This window comes from Dasypus novemcinctus, chromosome 3 (assembly GCF_030445035.2).
Source record: "Dasypus novemcinctus isolate mDasNov1 chromosome 3, mDasNov1.1.hap2, whole genome shotgun sequence".
Classification (NCBI taxonomy): domain Eukaryota; kingdom Metazoa; phylum Chordata; class Mammalia; order Cingulata; family Dasypodidae; genus Dasypus; species Dasypus novemcinctus.
Window position 1 is genome coordinate 127,375,000 of NC_080675.1, and position 27,508 is coordinate 127,402,507.

The window sequence follows — 27,508 nt, forward strand, 5'->3', positions numbered from 1 at the left end:
TCTGGTTAGTTTATGCATATAAAATAGATTACTTCATAAACTATTAGATCTCTCAGGAATCTTTGGAGAGGTTAAAGCACAAGTCTGTGAGGCAACATTCAAGAATAATGTCCAATTACACTTTGGAGAAAACCAACCATGGCTCCTGCTTATCAAAGCTTTTGCCGCTCAGAACTGAATACCAGAAACTCTATCTCAAAGAACTAAAACCTGCACCACCACTATTGCCTAAAGAACAAAGCCACTGCATAGTTTTGCTCACTTTTGTGTTAATTCAAAATAACTGTTGAATGGGTGAATGGATGGACAGATAGGCATATGGATGAGAGCATATTGAACTCTTTTTTTTATTTCTATCCCCTTCCCCGCCCCGCCCCCCCCCCCCCGTTGTCTGTTCTCTATGTCTATTTGCTGCGAGCATATTGAACTCTTAAAGTCATACTAAACACAAAAAACAAAAACAAATTTATGAAGAAATTTAATAATGGAAATGTGGGCTTTTTGAAAGATGTGCTACCACCTAGTACCCAAAAAGAGTTATTTCTAACAGAAATGCAGATGATATTCTCTCACTCTTCTTTTGCTATATAATATATGTATATATAATGTTTATGTATATATGGATGCATATATTTATGAGTTACAGATAGAGAGAGGAAGAGATTGTAATAGATATATATAAATGTATGTGGGTAGTTATGTGTATCTATACACAATATATATGATTTTTTATGGCTTACTATTTGGGTATATATTAAACCAGCTAAAAAATCCTATCTTATTTTTGTTGCAAAAATTACTCCTTTGAAATTTCTTCAAAATAAGGTAGAATATTTTATCTTGTTAAAAAAAATAGATCCCAGAAATGTTTAATCATCTTTACTATCTAGAGATTGATATTTATTATACCTGGTAGTTGAAGGTAAAAAATATATTAGATCTCTGTATTCTAAGGTTATGTGGACTCTGATGGTGTATTTTATCAAAGGGTGATAAAAAGGGACATCTTTGTCTTTATAATGTTTTGAGTTTTATGTTTATAGCAATGATAACTGTTTTCTTCCTGCTACTTTGAGTTTTTGTTTTTCCATTCACTTTCTAAGATAAGAATGAGGTAAATGGGCTAGTTATGGATTTTTTTTTCATGTTTCTACCAGAAGACCTTCCCCACCCCACCCCACCCCTTTTTGATAGTAAAGAAATTAAAGTCTCCATCATTTCTGTTATAAATTTTTGGCAAATTACACAAGACTTCACAATGCAAATACCCTTTCTACAATAGTTTTTGGTGTGCTTTCATGTGAAATTTTGAGTAGATGGCAGACAGCTGTGCTGTTATCCATCCAGCCTGTTCGCCTTGTTCGTGAAGGGCTTTGCTGACTGCGATGGGAGCAGTACTATGAATTTATTAGTCCTCCCTTCACTGTTTCCAACACATTTTACTAATTAAAAAAAAACTATCAAAATTGGAGAATATTTTCAATATATTTCTAAAAATGATAAAATTATTTTTCCTTCAAATAAAATAAAGGGGATTTTATTTTGGTAAAACATTGTGGGTTTTGTTTAATGAATATTTATTGAATGACAGATGCTAGAAACTGTGCCAGGAATATAGATATTACAAGCATAGTCTTGTAAGTTCAAAAAGAACTTACAGGATAATGACTTTTTTTCCTTTAAAATATTTCATATAGTTTTTATATCAATGTTACAAATTACTCAGTTAACACAAGATAATACCTACAATAATAATAAATCTGCTTTAGTCAGTGGTTACACTCCACCCTTATTTTTGTTTATTCCTCAATATTTAGGCATTTGGGACGAAGTCCCTTCTCTCAGCTTCAGGCTGGAGAGGGATGTAGATATGAGGCAGAGGAACGGAATTGTTTTGCTGGCAGTTGAAGATAAGCCTTGCTTTTGGGATGGGGCAGGAATATCATCATCATTTTGTTAGTTGTCCAGGGCAGGCACCAAGAACAGGAGAGTAGGATTTGACTGCGTACCTGCTGGAGTTCAGGGCTTATCCATCATAGGAAGAATCCAAAGGCTTTAAGTTTCTTACTTCTCCTGTAAATTTCTTCTCCTCCTTTCCCCTTACTTCCCCTACTTTTCCTCTCCTCCCCTCCTCCTTCCTTTCTTCTTCCCTCCCTTCCTTTTCCTTTTGCAGCTGGCCTTGTGAACTTTCACAGAAACCTGAGAGTATAACAGTGTAACTGACAAGGAAACTTGGTTGTTTCTATGACGTGTAACATTTTTCTAAGAATTAAAAATACGACATTTCCATATTCCTTCCGTCTGTGCCCCATGTTGACACTTAACATTGATGTGATACCTTTATTACAATTAATAAGGGGATGTTAAAGAATTATGTTAACTATAGTCCATATTTTGCTTTAGGTATATTTTTCCCATATACCACCCTATTAATAACACCTTATATTAATGATGTAATTTTGTTATAGATCCTGAAAGAACATTTTTATATTTGTTCTACTAACCACAATCATCATCCACAACAGGGTTTACTGTTTATATAATCCCATGTTTTTACCCTCTAGCGTTCCTTTTAATAACATTCACAATCCAAAACATCCCCTTTCAGCCATGTTCACATACAAATAATTCAGTATTCTTAATTATACACATAATAATGTGCTGCCATCACCTCCTTCTATTTCTAAACAATTATAATCAACTTAATTATAAATTCTGCACAGATTAAGCATCAGCTCCACATTCTCTACCCCCATTCTATCTCCTGATAATCTATCTTCTAGATTCTACCTCTGTGAGTGGGCTTATTATAATTAGTTCATATTAGTGAAAGCATGTAATATTTGTCTTTTTGTGTCTGGCTTTTCTCATTCAACATAATGTCTTCGAGGTTCATCCATGTGGTCACAGGGTCAGTATTTCATTCCTTCTTACAGCTGAATATTTCATTGTAAGAATATACCTCACTTTTGTTTATCCATGCATCTGTTGATGAACATTTGGGTTGCTTCCATCTTTCAGTAATTGTGAATAATGTTGTTATGAACACTGGTTGCATATATCTGTCCATGTCCCTGCTTTACATTCCCACCAGAAGTGAATGAGTGTTCCTAGTTTGCAACATCTCCAACACTTGCAGTTTTCTGCTTTTTTAAATAGCAGCCAGTCTAGTAAGTGTAAAACGATATTTCATTGTAGTTTTGACTTCCATTTCCTAAATAGCTAGTGATGTTGAGTATCTTTTTCAATAACGACATTTTAACAATAATGTGTTTGGCACTATGCTGACTGCTGTAAGAACTTATTCCACTTATTCTCCATAAATATGTATTATTTATGGATATGTATTTATGGATGTGTATTATTACCGCCATTCTGTAGATAAGGAAACTGAGATTCACAGAAATTATGCCAAGTAGAAATAGTCAGCATTTCTCAACCCTATCAGACCCAATGTCCCATTTTTATATAAAATTATTGACTCCTTTCCATGGTGAAACAAAGTAATATCTAACTTAACCTTATCTACAAACATAATTTTATATTAATTGCTATACTATAAAAGAGAAATAAAAATGTTCTAATATATTTCAATATGAGGGGCTCTGACACAACTACCCTAGAATTCTCAATTTAGTAGACATATGTTTTCACTCATTGATAGAATCAGCATGAATGTCACTGTTTCAAATATAGATTGATAGAAATACTTGACTCAAATATTATTTTGAGGAACTTTGATATCAGTGATAAACTTTCCAGAATGGAGAATAAGCCATGGCAAAATTCTGAATAGCAATAAAAAATCTTCCTTTGATAATGATTTGCATACTCATGCTTTCCAGGAAATTTCCCTAGTTAGTAAAATATACAAAATATTCACTGTGTTTTTGTAAAAGGGTGAAGCTCCAAGTTGTGGTTTTGTACCTTCATTAATATCTAATGAGATATTTTAAGTTGTGCACGATTGTCCTGTGTCAATAGTGTGCCCTGGTGTTTATGTGATCAAATATGCTCCAGATATTGCTGAAATGTTCTTTGATGACTATTCCTGGGTTAAGTAGAAATGGTGGGACCAGGATCTGCACAATGGCATGTCAGACTCCAAATCCTAATCTTATATGTACTATATTATCTTGCCTCATAAGTTAATGGGAGAGACATTATACTATCAGGAGTTCTTAAATGATTTTTGAATTATGAACCCACTTGGCAGTCTGGGGAAGACCATGGACTCCTTCTCAAAATTATATTTTTAAAATACTTAAAATAAAATACATGCTATTGAAAGAAAAATTATTTATACTAAAATAGAACAGTAATGATATATATAAATAATATTTCAAGAATCATAACATTTGTAATGTTATATGTAAATACCTATGGTTTCTATTGGTGACAAATGTACTAGATACTGGATAATATTGCTGTGGTTTTTTGCTCATATTCATAACTGAAGGAAAATAAACTTTTTTTTTTTCAAAGCCAAATTTAGGGACCCTCTGAACTCATTCATGGTGCTTAGGTTAAGGACTCCTAGGCTAGAATGAATGAATATGCAGAGTATATTGTGAACTTGGGTTTGATAATGACAAACTAGTTCACAAAGCTGAAGGAAAGATTATACAGAACAGGTGATTAGCTCATTCTTAAAGAATGATTTAGTTAACGCACAGGGAAGAAGGTAGATACATTTTATGCATAGGTTCTATACATAGGGAAGAGTATATACAAAAGCCATAGGTCAGGAACGACCAGGAAAGACCATAATATGTTGGTACTACTAAGTAGTTTGCTCTGACAAAACAACAACATGGAAATAATGGAAAAAACAGAATGTGTCATTTATTCTTCTTAAAAGTAAGGGGTTTTGCTCTAATTCTACTTGATCTAACAATATCTTATAAGTTCACTGGGATTTTTGCTTTATTAGGTACTTGCATATAACTTTATTGTATAATTTATACTCATTGCAATAAAATGAGCTTTATATTTATCATGCAGAATTTTCTGATCTTGCAAATAGGAAATACGTCATTAGCAAAAATACCCCAAACAAAGATTTCTGACCCATACATGATTATATCTAGTTCAGGTAAATGAAATAAGATGGAGTGGGATAGGATTTTCCCTTATTAATGCCATTTAACTAATACAACTTTTCTTCAAAACTCTGGTAACTGCAACATCCTATGGATATAATGGACCAGCGGAAACTCTCTAAAATTACTTAATACACTGTTTTTCCAGATTAGATAGATTTAAAATAGATGACTAGCATCAGATGCCCTTTGGTACCATTATAGCTGGTTCCTAACTTTTCCACATTTATTTTCAGTGAGTGCCATAACTCCACGGATCGAATCAAAGTCAGAGTGTGGGACGAAGATGATGACATTAAATCCAGAGTCAAGCAACATTTCAAAAAGGAGTCAGATGATTTTCTGGGACAAACGATTGTGGAAGTGAGGACCCTGAGTGGAGAAATGGATGTCTGGTACAACTTAGGTGACTGTCTTTATATCTGCTTGAAAAGGGTTATATAAAATTCTGTAATATGTGATGCATGTATTATATTTGCATGTAGATAAAAATAACCAATGTTCTTCTATAGCATTCTGTTAGATTTCATGTAGTTTATTTTATTAGATACTGATAGTGATAATTATACATTCAAGTCCAGAAGTATTGAAATGTATTGGTAAATTTGAGATGGAAAGGAAAAACAGTTTTTAAAGAATCGACTGGATATCTTTTATTTTTATTTATTTATTTTTAAAGATTTATTTATTTATTTTTCTCCCCTCCGCCCCCACCCCGGTTGTCTGTTGTCTGTGTCTATTTGCTGTGTCTTCTTTGTCCACTTCTGTTGTTGTCAGCGGCCCTGGAATCTGTGTCTCTTCGTTGTGTCATCTTGTGTCAGCTTTCGCTGTGGGAGGTGCCATTCTTAGGCAGCCTGCACTTTCTTTCATGCTGGGCAGCTCTTCTTATGAGAGGCGCACTCCTTGCGCTTGGGGCTCCCCTCTGCGGGGGACACCCCTGCGTGGCAGGGCACTCCTTGCATGGCAGGGCACTCCTTGTGCGCATCAGCACGGCACATGGGCCAGCTGCACACGGGTCAAGGAGGCCTGGGGTTTGAACTGTGGACCTCCCATGTGGTAGCCCGGGGTTTGAACTGTGGACCTCCCATGTGGTAGACGGACACCCTCACCACTGGGCCAAGTCCGCCGCCTGGATATCTTTTAGGTGAAAAATCTTATCCAATGCTTAATTCATGAAACATAGCTTTAAAAACCACCATCAAATCTGTGAGGAACAAATAATCAACCTACACTTTAATACTGTTTGACTTATTTCCTTTTGATACCTTAATGAAAATTTTGCAATACAGGAAAAATGTATTCTATATGTCTTTCCAATAATGTTATAAAAATAGGCAGTAGTTGGCAAAGCCAAGTACACTACATAGATTTGTACTAACTCTGATGAGGAAGATTCTGAGTACAGTTATTGGCATGCTTTTTTTAAAATGCAATTTGGTTGTAGAACTAGTAACTAAATAAAGATAAATTTTAATTTTATCTCTACTGGAATCTAATGATAACCTAGAATCTTTAATGCTGATTTAATAATAATATAATGTCTGGGTTACCACAGTTTCTGTAAAAGATATGATCCAAAATTTCTTAATCATATCTCCTGGAATCTTTTTTTGAGGGCTGGCTATAAATCCAAGAAGGGTTTACAAGTCACTTTCTAAGAGAAAGTCACTTTGATTTAATGGAACTGTAAATATATAGTAATTTAAAGGTGGGAAGAAGTACAACTTATCTAAACATATATGATTAAAATTAAGTAACCATTATAAAAATATTTTATTTTAAGGAACTCTTCTGTAAAGAAGAAATATCTTCTATAATCAGAATATGTATTTCTAACATACAAATCAGTGCTTCTACATTGTTGGAGAGTAAATTTTTAGCCCTCAGTTATAATGAGTACTCTCGGATATCTTGTTTACACTATTAAATAACTATAGATAACAACAGATATGTTAAATAAGAGTAAATTCAGGCCATTAACTCTATCCAATATTTACAACTTGTGATTTAATTAAAGAGGTTAGGGTAGAGATGATATCTTAAATAGACTTTTTTTCTATAAAAAAATAATATGTCCTTGAATTGAAGTAGTAAACGTATAATTCAGAACAGAAATTCTTCAACTTTGTTCTTTTGACAGTGTGTACAGGCTCAGCATAATCATGGATAAGTTCAGTTTGTGGAGGAATTTGAATATGCTATTAATAAAAGCTGTTATCTAACTCTCAAGCTGAAAGTTCCTTTCAGTCTATAAGAGGAAAATATGAAGAAAACAACACTATGGGCCTTTGCTTATTCACCATCAGTTAGTACTTTTGTCCCCTCATTTCTGATGTTTAACCTTTTTTAAAAAAGAGAGAGGAGGAAAAAAACAAGTTTAGCTATATGTAAGATCCCCCAATGAGCTCAGTCCACACAAATACCATATTTTAATTCTTCATTCAACTTTACTATCACTTAGAATTTATCCCACCATATAGAGGAAGATTTGGTCAAAAGTCCTGGCCATCCAATTAGAGCTATTTCCTATGGATCCATTGGGATGATAATAGGTAAAATCAAGAAATCAGTAAGGCTGTCCTGGGACTCTATAAAGAGCCATGTGACAAAAAGATACCCAAGACTTGTATTTCTCTTGGCCCCAGCTTAGGACTTTAACAATTGTTTAAATTCAACCATCTCCCAGCTCTTAGGAAATAAAACCTCATGATCGTAGCACTCCTAAGGGAAGAATCTGTGTAGTACAATGAATATTAAATAGTAACAGTGGGAAGTCAACAGACATTCAACAAGAAGAAAGTAGCCTTCATGATTTAACTGTATCTTATATGGCTAAATAGATATTTGTGTTTGAAAGAGGGCAGTTAAAGAAGTCATTATCACTAACTTTGTGACACTTTGGTCATCCTACCTCTTTATATTTCATCTGTGACATGGATTTCAAACTTACGTCCCCAACTTACATTTATACCCCAGGAATTTGTGACTATACCTATGTTTGTCTGAAAGCCACTGATCAGTTAATATCGGTCACCTACAGACCCACATGCAACACACACAAACACACAAGTTATTTAGCTGAATTGATTACATATTGATTCTATTCAATTAAGCAGGTAATCTAACACTCATAAGTAAATACAGCGTGTAGCCTGTAGGTCTTAATGAATCATTGACAAAAAAGAAAACAGTTAATAGACACTTTTTAGTTAGGCAGACTTTTGAGACATCTTTTCAAGCACAGAAAGAAAAGAAAAGAAACCATGCAGTTGATGCTTTTAGATTAAATAGATTCCTGTTAATATTATATATAAATTATCTTGTCTTTACTAGCCCACATAATTTATTTCCCTTGTATAACCTGATGAAGTACACAAAAAATTTATATAAGAATGGTAGGGTATCCTGATGAAATTTTTTTTGTTTGTAGTATCTACAGTGCAGTTTGTTATACAATGATAAAATTGGCAAATATTTTAAATTGTATTTAGGAGAATTATTAGTCAATAATCAAGTCTGATATAGAAAAATAACATTTAACCACTTAATCCTTTTCTTTAAGCTCTGGAGAACTAGTATGAGAAATGTGGTATTGTTGAATATGACTGACTATTTGTTTTGCTTCATCAGAGAAACGGACAGATAAGTCAGCTGTATCTGGAGCCATTCGTTTGAAAATCAATGTGGAAATAAAGGGAGAGGAGAAGGTTGCTCCATATCATATACAATATACATGTTTACACGAGGTAAATATATTGAATTATGTTTTAAAAAGATGTGACAAGACATTGGTCTTCATTATACAGAAAATACCTGAATTATAAAATCACTGAATTAGTTATATGGAGTTGATACTGGAGTTTGTACTCTATGTACTATACTATGGCAAGTGATATTCTAGGATATCATAAAGTCTCTGTATTGCCCCCTTAAAAGGTTGTGGGCTAAAGAAAATTTGAACTAAGCACATGCGGCAGGTACTAATAAACAGGAAAATAAGATGATAATGCAAAAAACAGACCGGATTAAATTACCATTCTTCCAAAGAGAAGAAGAGTGTTAAAATATTTATTGAAGAAATGAGTTATGACAAGGCATCAAAGAATGCAGTACTAAGGAAATAGAGGATCGAAACTACGATTTTTCTTGAGAACCTTGAGTTAGTGTTCAGATTTTATTGTGGGTTTAATTATCAGCATTGCTTATAACAATAGATATAGAAAAATGCTGATGTTATATGAATGGCTTTTGGGACCCAAAAAGAGGGGCCCGGTTGGGATGGGGGGAAGGTGGAGACAACCCAACGTGAATCCAAAGTCAGATTCACTAGTTACCTTGTGGGTCTCAGTGTAGACACACAGAGAATCTTGGGCTTCTATTGGATGCCTTGCATTTGAGTGCTTAGTTATAGGTGTCACCAGAGCCTATTTCTGAGGCAAATACTTGTCCCATTTATCAAAAATACATTAGGTGAAGGTGAAGAATGTACCTTTCCCCATATTCAAAGATGTAAAGAGAGAGTGCCTTCCCAAGACAGAAATAGGCAGCCGAAAGAATCCTTTTTCTTTCACATATTAATTTTTCTAAATATATCTATTAAAATTTATATATGCAATTATTTGCATCCCTATTTTATGAAAGAAATGAAGAACAGAAATGTAGGGAAATATCTTTCCATATTATGCAAGTAATTAGATATAGGACCTAGGTCTAATTTCCTGACTACAGTCTGGTCAGTGATATTATTCAAGAATGATGGTTAGGTTTTGAGACCAATAAAAATAAACCCTTGCACTGGCATGAATTAGGGAGCCAACTCTGGCCTTAAAGTATGAGCACAGAAGATTCTGGATCAGAGGAATTGCCTCATACTTTGCTTTTCAAAGTTGTTGCTGCTGGCCCATTTATCAGAAAGAACTGCAATCTAAGAAAGAATCATGCAATTATCCAGGCTACATCCACACAGCAATTCCTAATCTTGTTAGAAGTCAAAAGGATTTGTTAATGGTGATTTTTAAATTCATTACAAAATTCTCAAACATTTATTTTCAATCTCAATTCTTGATCGGAGACAAATCCCCTTATTTACATGATCAAATGCTGTATTAACATAGCCCCAACCACATTATTTTTCCAGGACACTATGACTTTACTCAAAGCTCATGAAGGAAAAACACACCCAACATGTAGAAATGTTCACATGCCAAATTTTTACTTACTTCTGAAAATGTCTTGGTATAACAAAATATTGAAATCAATTATCATATAGATACAAACAGAAGTTAGAGCAGATTTTACATAAAAGATGAGGTGAATTAGAATAAAAATCCAACATCTTCCTCTTGGCTGGAGATGTTGATGAAACATTAAAAGCAATTATTGTACAAGTATGTTGTAAAGTTGCAGTTATATATTTCTGGATTATTCTGAGGAATCACTGAACGATTGAAGACCCTCTTACTTTTAGAATCTCTTCCATTACTTGACTGAGGTAAAATCTAATGGTGGAGTGAAAATCCCAGAGGTCAAAGGGGATGAAGCATGGAAGGTTTTCTTTGACGATGCCTCCCAAGAAATAGTGGATGAATTTGCCATGCGTTACGGGATTGAATCCATTTATCAGGCGATGACGTAAGTACTATAGAACATTTACACAATCAGAAATCTCTGTCGTAATCTGAAATAAAAACAAAAATTTTTATCTCATTTATAATTCAAATGAAATTTTAATTAAGGACCATTGCATTTTAATGTTTGTTTGCTGACCATAGTTTTTCTTACAGCTTTGAAGTGTTTAATGACTTTGTTACTCACCACTGCCATCTTGCCAGCCCAAACTCTGTTCAGAAAGTGTGGTCCCAGAGCAGCAACAGAAACACTTGGGAACTTTTTACAAATGCCGAATATTGCCCACCCTTCCCCCCACAGACCTACTGAATCAGAAACTTTGAGGGTAGAGCCCAGCAATCTGCTTTAACAAGCCTTCTAGTTGATGCTCAAAGCCTGAAAATCAATGACTAATTTGATATCTGAGGAAAGTTAAGCCCTGATGATCGAAGCGCTGTATCCAAGGTTACAGAGCCAGTTAGTGTCAGAGGTACACCAGAGCCTTTAGTGTACTTGTCCCTCACATTAGCCTATCCATCATTTAAATCACTGCTCCTAGTTCAGTAAAACGAAGCTCTACCTAGCACCCATGGAACCCAGACGCTATTCTAGATGTAGTGTTACGGTAGGGTCCCAGACCCACATACAGCTCTTCCTGAGGAGTTTCAGTAAGGATTTATAATTGGGTCATTATTTGCTCATAGTTTAGTTTCTGAAACCTGGTCTAAGTTTTTTAGGGCGTTTGATTGAGATATTTACTATGTATGATATGTAGACTATTTATATGCATATATTAAAGGACTATTCTTTCATGTTAAGGATAATATCAGATTTTCATATGAACTGAATATATGCTGACCAGATGAGCAATTATTTCCAGCCATCTTAATGGTGGATTTGGATTGGAGCAATTCAGTCCTCCCCTTCAAAATTATTATTCACAGCATTTAATCACCATTAATAGCTCTTGAATAGCATATGGAAAATTGAATGTTTTTTTATTACTGATAAAGAAATAAATTATTGTGCCTTTTCAATTCACAGAATGTCCTGATACTAAATAGTAAAGAATAATAGTTGCTTAGACTTGAGAGGGACTTTAATGGTTAACTAACTGAACCTCCATCCCAAAGCAGGAAACCCAGTTATTGCATCCCTGACTGGTGACCATTACTCCTCTGCTTGCACACATCTAGTAACAGGGAGCTCACTCTTTTTTTTTTTAAGACAGCTATAATCGTGCAGCCATAATGGAGTCTGTGATTTTGGCATCTGTTTGTCCTATGCCAATGGCTTAACAGAGCACCTAGTATACCACTTTACCACAATTAAAATGCAACTATAATTAATAGTCTAAAGTAAATTTATTACAATGCTCAAAGAAAGCTAGCTTAAAAAATACCAGAACAACCTGTTGAGGAAACCGTCACAGTAAAAGGAAAGATCAGGTTGAATTCCCTGCAAATATCTCTGTAAGCTGATGTTGGATTCCTTTCATTTCTATGTTTCCTATATTATAAGAAGCATAGTTCTGTTAATGTAGAAAAATGGTAAATGTATGATAGTTGGAAAAAGGAGAATTAATCCTCCTTTGTTTTACCACATTGCCTTTTTCTCTTGCCTCCTAACCTAAGGAAATAATATCAACAAAACATATATTATTGGATACTTATTTGATTTCAAGTGTCCTGCAGGTGAACTTATTAGAGTTATAAAATGAGATTTAACAAAGACTCTGCTTGGACTAGAGCAGGAGTTGGCAAACTTTCTGTAAAGGGCCAGATAGTAAATATTTTTGACTTTGTGGATCCTACCTTTCTCTGCCACAGGCACTCAACTACACAGCTGTAGTACAAAAGCAGCCAAAGGTATTATGGTAGTTTGGAGCTCTGTACCCCAGAAAAACAGGTTCTTAAACTTAATCCATTCCTGAGGATATGAACTATTTTAAGTAGGACCTTTGAATGAGACTACTTCAGTTAAGATGTGGCCCAGCTCAGTCAGCATGCGTCTTAATCCTCTTCCTGGGGGCCTTTATAAACAGAATGAAATTCAGACAGATAGTGAGAGAACCACAGAGAGAGCAACCAGAAGCTGACAGTCAATGGAATCCAGAAGAGAAGGAAGAGTTCAGGAGAAGCAACCATGGGCATTGCTATGTGACAGAAGAGCCAAGGACAGAGTCACTGGCAGCCAGCGCCAGAACACTAGTCTTGAGGAAGAAAGCATTGCTTTGATGAGGACTTGATTTGGATTTTTCCTAGCCTCAAAACCGTGAGCCAATACATTCTTATTGTTTAAGCCAATCCATTGCATGGTATTTCCTTTAGCAACAAAGAAACTAAAACAGATATTAAGTAATCAAATGGGTGTGGCTATGTTACAACAAAATTTTATTTCCAAAAACGAAACCTACAGGCAGAATTTGGCTTGTCGACACAGATTGTGAACCACTGGTCTAGAAGGTAAAGGCAAACAGATACATACAAAGAAAGAGAATGCTGTGGATTTTTGTGATAAATTGACAAAGGCACATCAGTGATAAGCCAAGAAATAGTAGGTTGTATCTTTGCATCTTGAACCACTAATTTATTTATTAAATATTTCTTTTAGCATTGAGAACAAAATTTACCACATTTTCAGAATAAAAAAATAAACATTTCTATTGTTTGACGATCCAACTCCTTAAGAAAAAACAAAGAATCCCTACCAAATAGGTACAATATCTTTAGCTACTATTTACTATTAATCATTAGTTGTTGGAAATTAATTGTTTTATATGAAAATATATATATTATATATATATATAACTGTCATAGTTTGCCAGGCTACTGTGATGAAATCTATTCAGCAAGCTAGCTTAAACAACAGGGATTTATTGTCCCATGGTGTAGCAGTTTGATATAATTATGAATTCCAAAAATAGATATTGGATTATGTTTGTAATCTGGTCTGTACCTGGGTGTGATTTGCTTATGATCAGGGCTTTGATTGGGCCATGTCATTAGGGTGTTGAGTCCCCACCCTGTGGTGGGTGGGGACTCACAGATAAAAGGCATGGGAAAGGACAGAGTTGGGGGTTCTTAATGTTGAAATTTTGATGTTGGAGTTTGACGTTGAAGTCTTAAACGGAGCCCCAGGAAGTAAGCTCACAGAGGAAAGTGAAGTAAGCCCGGGAAGAAAGGAACCTTGAACCCAGAGAGAAGCAAGACCCTGGAAGGGGGGAACCCAGGAAGCTGAACCCTCACAGCTGTTGGCAGCCATTTTGCTCCAACATGTGAAAATAGACTTTGGTGAGGGAAATAACTTATGCTTTATGGCCTGGTAACTGTAAGCTCCTACCCCAAATAAATACTCTTTATAAAAACCAACTAATTTCTGGTATTTTACATCAGCATCCCTTTGGCTGACTAATAATACACATGGTTTCAGAGGCTAGAAGGCTTGCTTCCTCCATAGTCAATAGCTGACTTGGTGGCAATCCTTAGAGTTCCTTGGCTCTCCAATCACATAATGCCCTCTCTTTTTTGCCTTCTGTTACTGCCAGTCCTCTTATGCTTCCAGTCCTCTTATGCTTCCAGTAATCCAGAATAAGACCCACCTTCATTGAGTTGAGCCATACCTTAACTAAAAATAACATCTTTAAAAAGTCCATTTACAGTGGGTTCACATGCACAAGATGGAGATGAAGATTAAGGACATGTGTTTGGGGTACATAATTCAGCCTACCACGGTAACCTTTTTATATCAATATATTAACATCTTATAATTATCATCTATAAGCTTGTATAAGAGTAATAATAGGATTAGTCATTCAGAGGTGCACTTGCATTCTATTCAAGGATTTAAAAATTGAAATTTTCGCTTTTTAAGAAGTTCTGGGTGGCTGATAGAAACTCAATATATATTTGTGATGGAATGAATCAGATACAGAAGTTGTTTATCAGCATCAAAATTTTTTTCACCTTCTTCTGATGTATGTCTGTGTGTCAGAGATTACCAGTTGCCAAAAGAAAGCAAAGTGGAACCAAAAAGTTTAATTAACCTGGTACAGGTATCAATTTCACTTTTTATGTTGTATTAAAGTATTTTAGAGAACACGACACTGATCACTTCTAATAATATGAGGATTTTTGGTGTATTGACACTTTCTGTCTGGGGTTAAAATATAATTTTCAGAGATGCTTTTAATTAATTCTTTCAGCAAATAGTTTTGTTATTGAAATGTAACTTAAGTCTCAAATTCCTCTTGGCCAATGAATAGGTCAACTTAAAAAAATTATGAGTAACCCAATCTCCGAATATAAACTATTAACTAGAGAATCAGTTTTACTGCTGTTTTGAAGTTTTGCTTCAGTTCACCAAAAACCAAAACCAGGAAAACAAACCAGTTGAAAAGCAAATAAGTGAAGAAACAAAAAGAAATGTAGAATTAGCCATAGATATCAAGCTAATCTTGGAATTACTTTCCTCTTAAATTTTTAAAAAGCAAAGTATTTTAGGGAGAAACCAATAATCTGTCTGTGTAGTAAGGACACACATGTTTGGGAAAGGGTAAAACTGCTTAATTCATGTGGGTTTGATCATAAGCAGAAATCAAATTACAGTTTCTTTGATACTTAGTCTCCTTAAGCTAGGGCAAATCTCCAGGTAACTTTGTAATCTTCCTCTCTTACTAGAGATTGCTTGGTTTCTTTTAAACATTCTTATGTTTCTTTGAAGATGGATTTGGAACAGAAATCATTAAAGTAGAAGTGTGCATTAAGTCAGAGTCTGGTAGTACATGATTACATTTTCCACTTGTGTATTTCTCATCATTAAAAGGAGCTGAATCTATTTTACTGGTAAATAACCTAAACATTAATACCGAATTTCCCAATCCTCTAAGGTACCTCCTGCTTACTGTAAATACACTCCTCTTACCACAGAACATTTTCTATGAGGGCACAATTTATTAATTCAATTTATTGCATAAAAATGTATTCTTTGTTCTGCAGCGTTCATGAGAAGGTGGAAAGGGAGTACAATTTTCCCATTTGGACAAGTGGAACCTATTTCCATCATGAGATTTTTGGGGATCTCTGATGCTTTTTATCTATTTATGCAAAATAAGTGTTCCTAATAATGTTGTGACCAACTTTTTCCCCAAAAAACTCCCAAGGAATTTCAGGGTAGGTGATTTCTTTCAAGCATAATATATTTTAATTGAGTATTTCCTAAGTCTTTCCTTTATTATAAAATAAAGCTTAAGGTGTCTCAATATCTGAGATTCTATTAGACTATGGTCATACCTGCATAATGCCAAATGAGATAACAGCATTAGGTAATGTTCTTGACCATGGAATGCTTTACAAACAACCTGTATTTCGGCATTGGCCATCTTAATCTAATTCACACTTGAGCCAGAGCTTTTTGGATACAGTTTACTTTAAAGTTGCCAGTCAATTTCAGCTGCTTGAGCCATGAGCCAGATTGCCAGTGCACTCAAGGGCTGCTTAATTGTTTCATTCATTCACTTAAGAAATCTTATGGAGTACATATCATATGCCAAGAACTCATCTAAGAACTGAGGATGCAGAAGCAAATTAAATATCAAGATCCTGTCTTCCATGGAAAAGATGTAATTCATTTATTCAATATACATTTTCTGAGTGCTGACTTATGCTAAGCAATGGGAAAATATCAATAAAAGATAGCTCTTTTCTCCAATAAGCTCCTAATCTTGGAGAAGAGGAAGAAGACATGAAGTAATAATGAGACGGTATGATAAAGGTGTGTGTGGGTGCTATAAAAGCATAGACATGGCGGAACCAAACACAGGCACAGCTGAGGAGAGCTGTCAGAGAAAGCTAATGAGCAGCCTGAGGGCCATGCCATTCTTTGCTCTTCATCTTCTGTCTCTTCCACACCATATGTATTCTATTACTTTCCTGACCCACGCTACTTCCCTCACACTCACATGTCCATAATTGGGCCCAAGAAATCTATAGCATCTGTGAAAGGCTATGGTGATTTTAGCCAAAGGAGAACTGATTCTTTAAAGACTTAAACCTCTTTTCAATGACAAAGATGAATAAAATATATAGCCATCACTGAAATACATGCTGATCTGAGTTTGGGGGAGCAAATAATGATAAATACTATCTTACTGTACTTCTCACATCAGGAATACAGGTAGTCTTTCCTTTTATCTTACAGCTCTGAAATCCTTTCCAATTGATGTAAGAATCATTGCTCTCTCTTCAGTCTTTCCAGTTTCTGCATTCTTTTGTTCATTAGAATATGTTGGCTTTTTAATCTTTTGAGTTGTGAACATTTCCATTCCTTCAAAACTATGATACAATTGTCCATGGAAAGGCACATGAATTGTTTGTTTTTCATTCCAGCATGATGGCTATGAAGGAATAGGAAGTTAGCTAAACCATATGTGCTATTTAAGTTATTTAAGATGTATATGACTTATCAATATTTTGCTAATAACATTTGAGAGTTAATTGTTGATAAATATTGTAGCAGTTGCATCAGCAGAAAATATGCCAATAACTATTTTGTTTTTAGCAATTTAAGCATCATCTCAGAATGTTACTCTGACTTTTTCCATGGAACTGGAATTCAATTTGTTACAATGTCTTAAAGACTAACCTCCTCTTCTTGCAAAACTGAATTCGCATGCTTTTAATACTAATTAATCCATTGTTTTAGTCATGTCTTTGGGGGGACTATTAAACATTTGCGGAGATTGCAGTAATACTTTTTGAAACACATTTGAAGGTATATTTTTTAAAGGTGTGGATTACTGAAGGAATATACTAGTTATTTTAAATTGCATATTGTTCTTTTAATCCTCTTCTCATCCTAAGAATAATTTGTGTAGTATTGGAAACATGTCTTTAAAAAGGAGGTGATTTTCAATGGGTTAGAAGAAATAAAAAGTTTGCCTTGGCTGTAAGAGCACATAAAATAAAGGTCAAATTCAGGGGCAGAGGCTTGTGCCAGACTGAAGACCATTGGGAAGCTTGTTAGCTGAAAGGGCTGCAAAGAGCAAAGGTTGCCTCAGGCTGACTCCTTGTTCCCTGCTTTCTTGTCATCCCTTCTAACTCTGCTCCCAGCAGAATCAAATGTTGATGATAGGAGCAAGTAATATATATAGCTAGGCACAACATTTTATTTATATTCAGCAGGTAACATTCTTACCTGTTAGAGCTGGTAAGAAGTAGATCTTATACTATCCTCATTTTACATATGGAGAAAGTGGATTTAGAAGTGATAAAGTTACTTTTCTAACACAAAACAGGACTATGATTAAAATGAAATATTCCTATGCCATGATGCAAAAGAAGTATAGCTGCTAATTCTAAGATGTGCCTTATTTGAAATTTGTCTCTTCTTTTCTTTTTCTTCAATCATCTAAGAAATGTGTACTTCAATGTGTACCACCACCTCTAACATGTCAACGTCCTAATTACAGTTATCATTTAGGGTTGTACGAAACATAGGATAGAAGGGCAAGTTCAATGTAGGCCTTTGTTCTGGTACCAACAGAACTTACCAGGCTTGTAGTCACAATTTCTAGAAAGGACAAGTATCTCTACTGACCAGGAAAAAGATTATACTAAGTTTTTATAATGACTGTCCTCATCAGAGTGAACTGGAAATCCTGTTTCTGAGTTGCAGTGTTATTGATTTTTTCTTTTAGTCCATATCAAATGCTTGGATTTTTAACCTGGATATTCTGACTTTGCTTCATTCCTAAGTCACTTTTTCTTTCTGAAAGCATTTTTACATAAGTTCTAAAATGTGGGAACTGCTTCCTAAATATTTTATCTTTAATAAGATGTGTTAAACGTAATTCTCACCAAATTTTGGAGAGTCAGATTTATGACTTGGATTCATTTGCCTTTTTCCTTTTATCAAACAACAGAATTTCTGCTGATTGAAATTTTAATCAACTCACAAAAACACCACAGTAATGCTAATTTGATATTGAAACTGATGAAAAAATCTAATAGGAGAGTGGAAGATGGTGGATTAGGGGCCACAGGACAGACTCCTCCAACAAAAAGAGTTAGTGGACAGGCAGAAATGGTCTGAATCAATTATTCTAGGGCTCCAGAAGTCAGGGGAGCACTGTACAGCATCCAGAAAAGAGTGTGATAGGGAGACTGAGAAGCTGTAACAAAAACTAGGAGTGAACCTCTCCAAAGCCAGGCTTGCCTTAGATATGGTTCATAGCTGGCTGCCACCCAGGCAGAAGGGGTGGACAGGCCTTCCTCCCTGGAATAGAATTGGACACATGGTTGAGTGCTGAGCATGGCTTCTGGCAAAAGGATAAAATGGTTGAAGTAAGTAATGCCTTTATAGTAATAACATGGAATATTAATGGATGAAACACCCCAATCAAAAGATACAGAATGGCAGAATGGATTTTTTAAAAATCCATCTTATCTACATGCTGTCTATAAGAAACTCACCCTTAGAACACAAATAGGTTGAAAGTGATCAAACAGTAACCAGCTAAGAGCAGGTAGCTATACTAATATTGTACAAAATAGACTTTAAATGCAAAACTGTTTTATGAAATGGAGAAGAGCACTATATATTAATAAAAATGGCAATCAACCCAGAAGAAATAACAATCATAAATATTTATGCCCCTATCCAGGGTGCCTAAAATTACATGAGGTAAACATTGGCAAAACTGAAGGGAGAAATAGACGTCTCTACAATAATAGTTAGAGACTTCAATATATCACTTTCATCAATAGATAGATCATCTAGACAGATGGTCAATAAGAAAATAGAGAATTTGAAAACTATAATAAATGAACTAGACCTAACAGACATATACAGACCATTACACCCCCAAACAGCAAAATACACGTTCTTCTCAAGTGCTTATGGATCATTCTCCAGAATGACCACCTTGGGTAAAAAACAGATTTCAATAAATGGTAAATTGAAGTTGTGCAAAGCACTTTCTCTGATAATAGTAGAATGAAGCTCAAAATCAATAACAGGTAGAGAACTGGAAAATTCACAAATGTATGGAGGTTGAACAACATACTCAATCAGTGGGGAAAGGAACATATTGCAAGAGAAATCATAAATAGCTCAAGACAAATGAAAAAGAGAAAACAACGCATCAAAACTTATGAATGTGGTGAAGGTGGTGCTGAGAAAAATTTATAACCCTAAATGCCTATATTAAAAAAGAAGGGCTAAAACCAAAGACTTAATGACATCTGGAGGAACTAGAATTAATCCCAAAGCAAGGAGAAGGAAAGAAACAAAGATTAGAGCAGAAATAAATGAGACTGAGAACAAAACCAAAACAACAGAATCAGCAATACCCAAAGTAGGTTCTTTGAGAGGATCAAAAAAATTGACAAAACTTTAACTAGACTGACAAAGAGAAAAGATGGAAAGAAACAATCAGAAATGAGAGGGAAGACATTGCTATTGAGTACAGAGAAATAAAAAAGATCATAAGAGCCTAGTTTGAACAACTGTATGTCAACAAACTAGAACACTTAGATAAAATAGACAATTTCCTAGAAACAGTGAACTTGAATAATATAATAAATGAACAAGGCCTAACTGACATGTACAGAACACTGCACCCCCAAAAAGCAAAAAATACATTCTTCTACACTGACTCTAGGAAAAATAGAAGACCTTAACAAACAATCACAAGTAGGGACTTAATCAGTCAGCAAAAAACTCACAAAAAATAAAGCCCAGGGCAAAATGGCTTCACAGGTGAATTTAACCAATCATTCCAAAGTGAATTGATACCAGTCCTGCTCAAACTCTTTCAAAAATTTGAAGAGCAAATACTACCTAATTAATTCTAGGAGGCCAACATCACTCTAACGGCAAAGCCAGATAAAGATGCTACAAGAAAAGAATATTATAAACCAATGTCTATAATTAATATAGATGCAAAAGTTCCCCAAAATACCTGCAAATCCAATCCAACAACATAAAAGAACTATACACCCTGATCAAGGGGGACTTATACCAGGTATGCAAGGTGGTTCAATACCAGAAAATCAATTAATGTAATATACCACAGTAACAAATTGAAGGGGAAAAACACATTGTCATCTTGACTGATGCAAGAAAAACATTTGGCAATACACAACATACTTTTTTGATAAAAAGCAAAACAAAACACTTTGAAAGATAGGAATAGAAGGAAAGTCCTCAATATGATAAAGGACATATATGAAAAACCCCACAGCCAACATCATACTCAATAGTGAAAGACTGAAAACTTCCCCTCTAGGATCAGGAGAAGACAAGGATGCCCACTGTCACCACTGTTATTCAACATTATGTTAGAAGTTCTGACTAGAACAATTAGGAAAAAAAAAAAAAAAAGAAAGAAAACATCCAAATAGGAATGGGAAGAGTAAAACTTTCATTATTTGCAAATGACCAGGTCCTATATTCAGGAAGTCCTGAAAAATCTGCAAGAAAGCAACTAGAGCTCAAGTTCAGTAAACTGGCAGGACACAAGATCAACATGCAATAATCAATAGTGCTGGACAACCAGTAAGATGATGGTAGAGTAAAGAGCTCCTGGAGTCAGATCCTGCTACAGGGAAGATAGTAATCACCTAGAGCTATCTAAAGCACCTATTTGGGGGCTCCAGGAGAGAGAAATTCATCCTGCAACATCCTTGAAAGGATGGAAGGAGAAGACTGCACATCTACAGAGAAGATCCAAAAGTAGAGCACCCCACACCACGGAGGCTGGTACCCATCCTCCACAGGTGGCACAAGCCACCTTGGAAGCTACTCTTCACTTCCCAAAAATGGGGGAGGAAAAGACAGTTGGGCGCCAACTTCAGCTACTGATTAGCAGCACATTTGGCAGGCTAAAGTATAATCCTAAGAACAGCTAAGTTTGAACCTGTCCAAGTCAGAAAAAGGCTGGCAGCCACCATCTTAACTCTGAGCCTGGAACAGAGTGGAAGTGGGGCGGGGAGTACTGCAAATCACAGTGTTAGTCAGGACCGGCTTCTGGCTCCTTTCCATCCAGATCAGATTGCAGCTCTAACCTAAGCCCCAGCCCCACTGCTGACAGGGAGACAGGGGGACCTGTGCCAGCCTCTCCAGGAAACTACAGGCCATGCTGCAGAGGCTGGTGATTATCCTACTTTGGCAGTGCAAGTCACCCCAGGAACTATTCTGTGGCTGGAATTGGAAGCTCCATTTCCCAAAAACAGAGGAGGAAGAGACAGTTGGCCACTGATTTCAGCTACTGATTAGTAAATTTGGCTGGCTAAAGTATAACCCTAAGAACAGCTAAAGTTTGAACCTGTCTAAGTTGGAAAGAGGCCAGTACTTGCCATTTTGACTCCACCCCCCGCATGAAGAGAAGCTGGGCTGACTGAAAATCAAAGTGACTGTGGAGACTGATTTCTTCACCAGGTTGGCCTGTAGCCCTAGGCTAGGATTCAGCCCCACCTCTGCCGGGGAGGAGGCTGGCAGGCCCTGCACCAACCTATCCAGGTAACTGTAGGTACATTTGGCTGGCACAGACTGAATAATCGGAAGTCTACTGGGGCAACTGCGGTCATCTTGCACCCACACTGCAAAGATTGCTGCCCACACCTGCAGCTCCAGGCTGGGGAGAAAGAGGCTTAAAGCTTCATAAGTCACTCTGGGCAACTACACCCTAGGCCTGCGTGACTTGGATTATTCCACACAGCTGTGTCTCTGTCCCTACCCCTGGAAAAGTAGAAAGTTGGGAGAAGCTTCATCAGTCCCTGGGGCAATGAGGGCAGCTTGAGCCTCCACAGCTTATAGCACCAACTACATCTTTGGCTCCTACTACACAACCAACAAGGGAGAAAGTGCAGGAAGCCCTAAACTAAAGAGAAAACCTGCACCCAGAATAAATATCTAGTAGGCCAGATGCCAAGACACCAACAAAAAATTACAAACCAGGGAAAGAGCTGTGGCTCAATCAGTTGGGATCCTGCCTACCATATGGGAGGCTCTGGGCTCGTGTCCCAGGACCTCCTTGTGAAGGTAGGCTTACCCACATGCTGCGGAGCACCACCCAGTCCACAAATGTCACAGAGCACCACCTGGCCTGTAAGTGCTGCAGATCACTGCTTGGCTATAGATGCCATGGAGAACTGACTCAGCAAGGTGACACAACAAAAGAAGGAGACAAGCAAAACAGAGAGGAGCGCACAGCAAATGGACACAGACTGCAGAGAGCAAGCAAACCACAAGGGGGGATGGGAAACTAAATAAATACAGACACAGAAGATGCACAGTGAATGGACCCAGAGAGCAGACAGCATGCACACACATGCAAAAAGCCACAAAGGGGAGGGGGATATAAAAAATTAAAAACATTACAATCCACACCAAGAAACAGGAAGATATGGCCCAGTTAAAGGAACAAGATAAGCCTCCAGATGACATAAAGGAGTTGAGACAACTAATCATAGATGTTCAAACAATTCTTATAAATTCAATGAGATGACTAAAGAGATTAAGAATATTAAGAAGACACTGGATGACAAAAAGGAAGAATTTGAAAGCATACATAGAAAAATAGCAGATCTTATGGTAATGAAAGTTGCCATAAATAAAACAAAAAATACCCTGGAATCATATAATAGCACATTTGAGGAGGCAGAAGAAAGGATGATGAGCTTGAAGAAATGGCCTTTGAAAGTGAATATACAAAAGAACAGATGCAGAAAAGAATGGAAAAAATTGAACAAGGTCTTAGGGGACTAAATAACAAGAGATGTCCAAAACATATGCATCATGGGTGTCCCAGAAGTAGAAGAGAAGGGAAAAGGGGCTGAAGGAATATTTGAAGAAATAATGGTAGAAAATTTCCTAACTCTATTGGTGAACTTGAATATCCATGTCCAAGAAGCACAACATACTCCCATTCAAAAAAATCTGAATAGACCAACTCCAAGACACATACTAATCAGAATGTCAAATCCAAAGATAAAGAGAGAATTCTGAGAGCAGAAAAAGAAAAACAATGCATAATATATATGGGATACCCAATAAAATTAGGTGCTGATTTTTCACCAGAAACCATGTAGGCAAGAGTACAGTGGTATGATATATTTAAGATACTGCAAGAAAAAAATCTTTCAGACAAGATTCTTGTATCCAGCAAGATTGTCTTTCAAAAATGAGGGTGAGTTTAGAATACTCACAGATAAACAGAAACTGAGAGAGTTTGTAACCAAGAGACCAGCTTTGCAGGAAATATTAAAGGATGTGCTACAGCCCAAAAAGAAAAGAAAAGAGAGTCTAGAAAAGAAGATTATATCAATAGAAGTACCTAAAAGTGTCAAAAGGGTGGTGAACATAAAATATGGCAGATAGTACCCAAATATTCAGAAATAACCTTAACCAATGAGGTAAAGCACTTGTATTCAGAAAACTACAACTCAACTACAAATATTAAAAGAAATTTTTAAAAAAGTCCTACATAATTGGAAAAACATTCCATGCTCACGGATTGGAAGACTAAATTTCATTAAGATGTCAAGTCTACTCAAATTGATATACACATTCAATGCAACCCCGATAAAAATTCCACCAGCATTTTTTAAATAAATGGAAAATGTGATTATGAAATTTATTTGGAATGGTCAGGGTCTTGAATAGCCAGAAACATTTAAAAAGGAAAAGCGAACTCTTATCTCCAGACTTTAAATTATATTACCTAGCTTTAGAGGTAAAAACAGCTTGGTACTGGAATAAGACAAACACACAGACCAATGGAACCAAATTGCTGGTTCAGAAACAGGCTCTCACATCTATGGTCAAGTGATCTTTGACTAGCCTGTCAAACCCATACAGCTCAAGCAGAACAATCCATTCAAAAAATGGTGCTGAGAGAACTGGATATCCATATCCAAAAGAAGGAAAGAGGTCCCCTACTCACATCTTATCCAAATATTAACTCAAAATGGGTCAAAAACCTAAAAATAAAAGCAAGAATCATAGAGCTTCTAGAAGAAATTGTAGGAAAGTATTCTTCAAGACTTGATGGTAGGTGATGGATTCCTAAAGGAAATAAGAGGAGAACTGAGATGGACTACTGATGTTTAATGTATATAGAAGTTTTAATTAGCTTTACTGTAAAAGTGTGGAAATATAGTTACTGGTAACATATTATAGTGAGTAACAGTTGGTTTATAAATGGAAATGTGGCTGAAAATGGTAGTATAGGTATGTATATGCCAATAGACAGAATGCTAGAGAAGAATCTAGGGGCTGAATAGCACAATAAAGTCAGAGATGGGTAAGAATTGTGGTTGATGGTACAGAAGCAAGAGTGTTCTTTGTTAGCTAGAGCAAATGTACATCACTACTACTGCAGAGTGTTGGGAAAGTGGAGAAGTATGGGGAAAATACAACTGGAGTGACCTACAGCCTTTGGTCAGCAGTAGTAATGTAATATTCTTGCATCTATGCCAAAGATGTACTGTGCTGATAATGGGGGTGTATAGAATGTGTGTGTCAAATGTACACTATGGACCTGGTAATAATTTTTCTTAAGTTGTCTTTATTATAGAACTTCTCAGAGACTTTATTTATTTATTTATTTTTATTATTTATTTCTTCCCCCCTCCCACCCTGGTTGTCTGTTTTCTGCGTCCATTTGCTGCATCTTCTTTGTCCACTTCTGTTGTTGTCAGCAGTACGAGAATCTGTGTTTCTTTTTTTGTTGTTGCATCATCTTGGTGTGTCAGCTCTGTGTGTGTGTGGCACCATTCCTGGGCAGGTTGCACTTTCTTTCATGCTGGGCAGCTCTCCTTATGGGGTGCACTCCCTGCGTGTGGGGCTCCCCTATGTGGCGGACACCCCTGCATGGCATGGCACTCCTTGTGCACATCAGCATTACGCATGGGCCAGCTCCACATGGGTCAAGGAGGCCCAGAGTTTGAACCATGGACCTCCCATGTGGTAGACAGATGCCCTAACCACGGGGCCAAGTCCGCTGCCCAACCTGGTAAAAATTGGATGATATCATCTCATAATCTGTAACAAATGTTTGACCGTGGTGTGTTGTGTTGACAGAGGGATGGTGTTTGGAAATTCTGCACATGTGCATTATTGTTTTCTAAGTTTATAACTTCTGTTATAAAATTATATTTAAAAAGTAATAATAGGGTGGGTTAGAGGGAAAATATACCAAATGTAAGATAAGACTATAAAGTAGTAAGATTTTGACAATATCCTTTCATAATTTGTAACAAATGTCTCACAACAATGCAAGGTCTTTGTGAAAGATTGATGTATGGGACCACTGTATGAAGTAATGCATGTTTGCTTTTTAAGTTTACAACTTCTACTATACACTTATTGTTTGTGTTCATGTATGAGTGATATGCTTCAATAAATTTTTAAAAATATCAAAATATCAGTAGTGCTTCTATATGCTAGTAATAAGCAATCTGAGGAGGAAATCAAGAAAAAATGCCATTTACAACAGCATCTAAAAGAACTAAATATTTAGAAATACATTTAGCCAAGAATGTGACGGACTTGTACATAAAACTACAAAGCATTGCTAAAAAAAAAAAAAATCCAGAAGACCTAAATAAATGGATATTCCATTTTCATGGATTTAAAGACTATATATTGTTAAGACGTCAGCTTTACCCAAATTGATTGAGATTCAATGCAATTCCAATAAGCCTACTTTGTAGAAATGGAAAAGCCAATCATCATGTGTATTTGGAAGGGCAAGGGGTCCTGAATAGCCAAAAACATCTTGAAAAAGAAGAACAAATTTGGAGGACTCACTTTAAAGCATATTACAAAACTGTAGTAGTCACAGCAGCATGGTATTGGCTTAAGAATAGACAAATTGAACAATGGAATTGCATTGAGAGCTCAGAAATAAACCTGCACATCTAAGGTCAATTTTTTTTTCAATTGATCTTTGACAAGGTTGCCAAGTCCACTCAACTGGGAAAGAATAGTCTCTTCAACAAATGGTGCTAGGAAAACTGGATATTCATATCCAAAAGAATGAGACACTATCTCACACCTTATTAAAAAATTAACTCAAAATGGGTCAAAAACTTGAATATAAGAGTCAGGACCATAAAACTCCTAGGAGAAAATGTACAGAAGCATCTTCAAGATCTTGTGGTAGGCTGTGGTTTCTTGGACTTTACACCCAAATCACAAGCAGTGAAAGAAAAAACAGGTATGTGGGACTTCTCCAAAACTGAATACTTTGGTGCTTCAAAGGACTTTGTCAAGAAAATGAAAAGGCAGCCTACTCAAAGGGAGAAAATACATGTAAATTGCCTATTTTAGAAGGACTTAATATCCAGAATATATAAATAAATCTTATCACTCAACAATAAAAAGAGAAGCAACACATTTTAATAATGAGAAAAAGAATGGAATAGTCATTTTTTCCAAAGCAGAAATATAAATGACTGAAAAGCACAAGAAAACATGCTCAAGGTGACTAGCTGTTAGGGAAATGTAAATCAACACTGCCATCATATATCATTTCACACCTACTAAAATGGCCACTATAAAAAAAAAAGAAACAAAACTTCAAGTTTTAGAAAAGAGTGGGGAAATAGGCACATTTATTCACTGCTGGTGGGAATGTAAAATGCTACATCTACTACAGAAGACAGTTTGGTGGGTCCTTATGAAGCTAAGTATGGAACTGAGATATGATCTGACAATTCCACTAATAAGTATATACTCAGAAGAACTGAAAGCGGGGTTGCAAAGAGACATTTGCACACAAATGTTCATAGCAG

General features: G+C 35.9%; 1 protein-coding gene across 1 annotated transcript in view; it reads left to right on the top strand.

The window, feature by feature from the left end:
• Nucleotides 1-27,508, top strand: part of UNC13C (unc-13 homolog C) — a 738,074-nt gene that overhangs the window by 323,885 nt on the left and 386,681 nt on the right. The window contains exons 10-12 of the mRNA XM_058294229.1: nucleotides 5,339-5,508; nucleotides 8,733-8,848; nucleotides 10,570-10,733. Coding sequence (XP_058150212.1) covers nucleotides 5,339-5,508; nucleotides 8,733-8,848; nucleotides 10,570-10,733 — 450 coding nt within the window. The remainder of the gene's footprint in view (nucleotides 1-5,338; nucleotides 5,509-8,732; nucleotides 8,849-10,569; nucleotides 10,734-27,508) is intronic.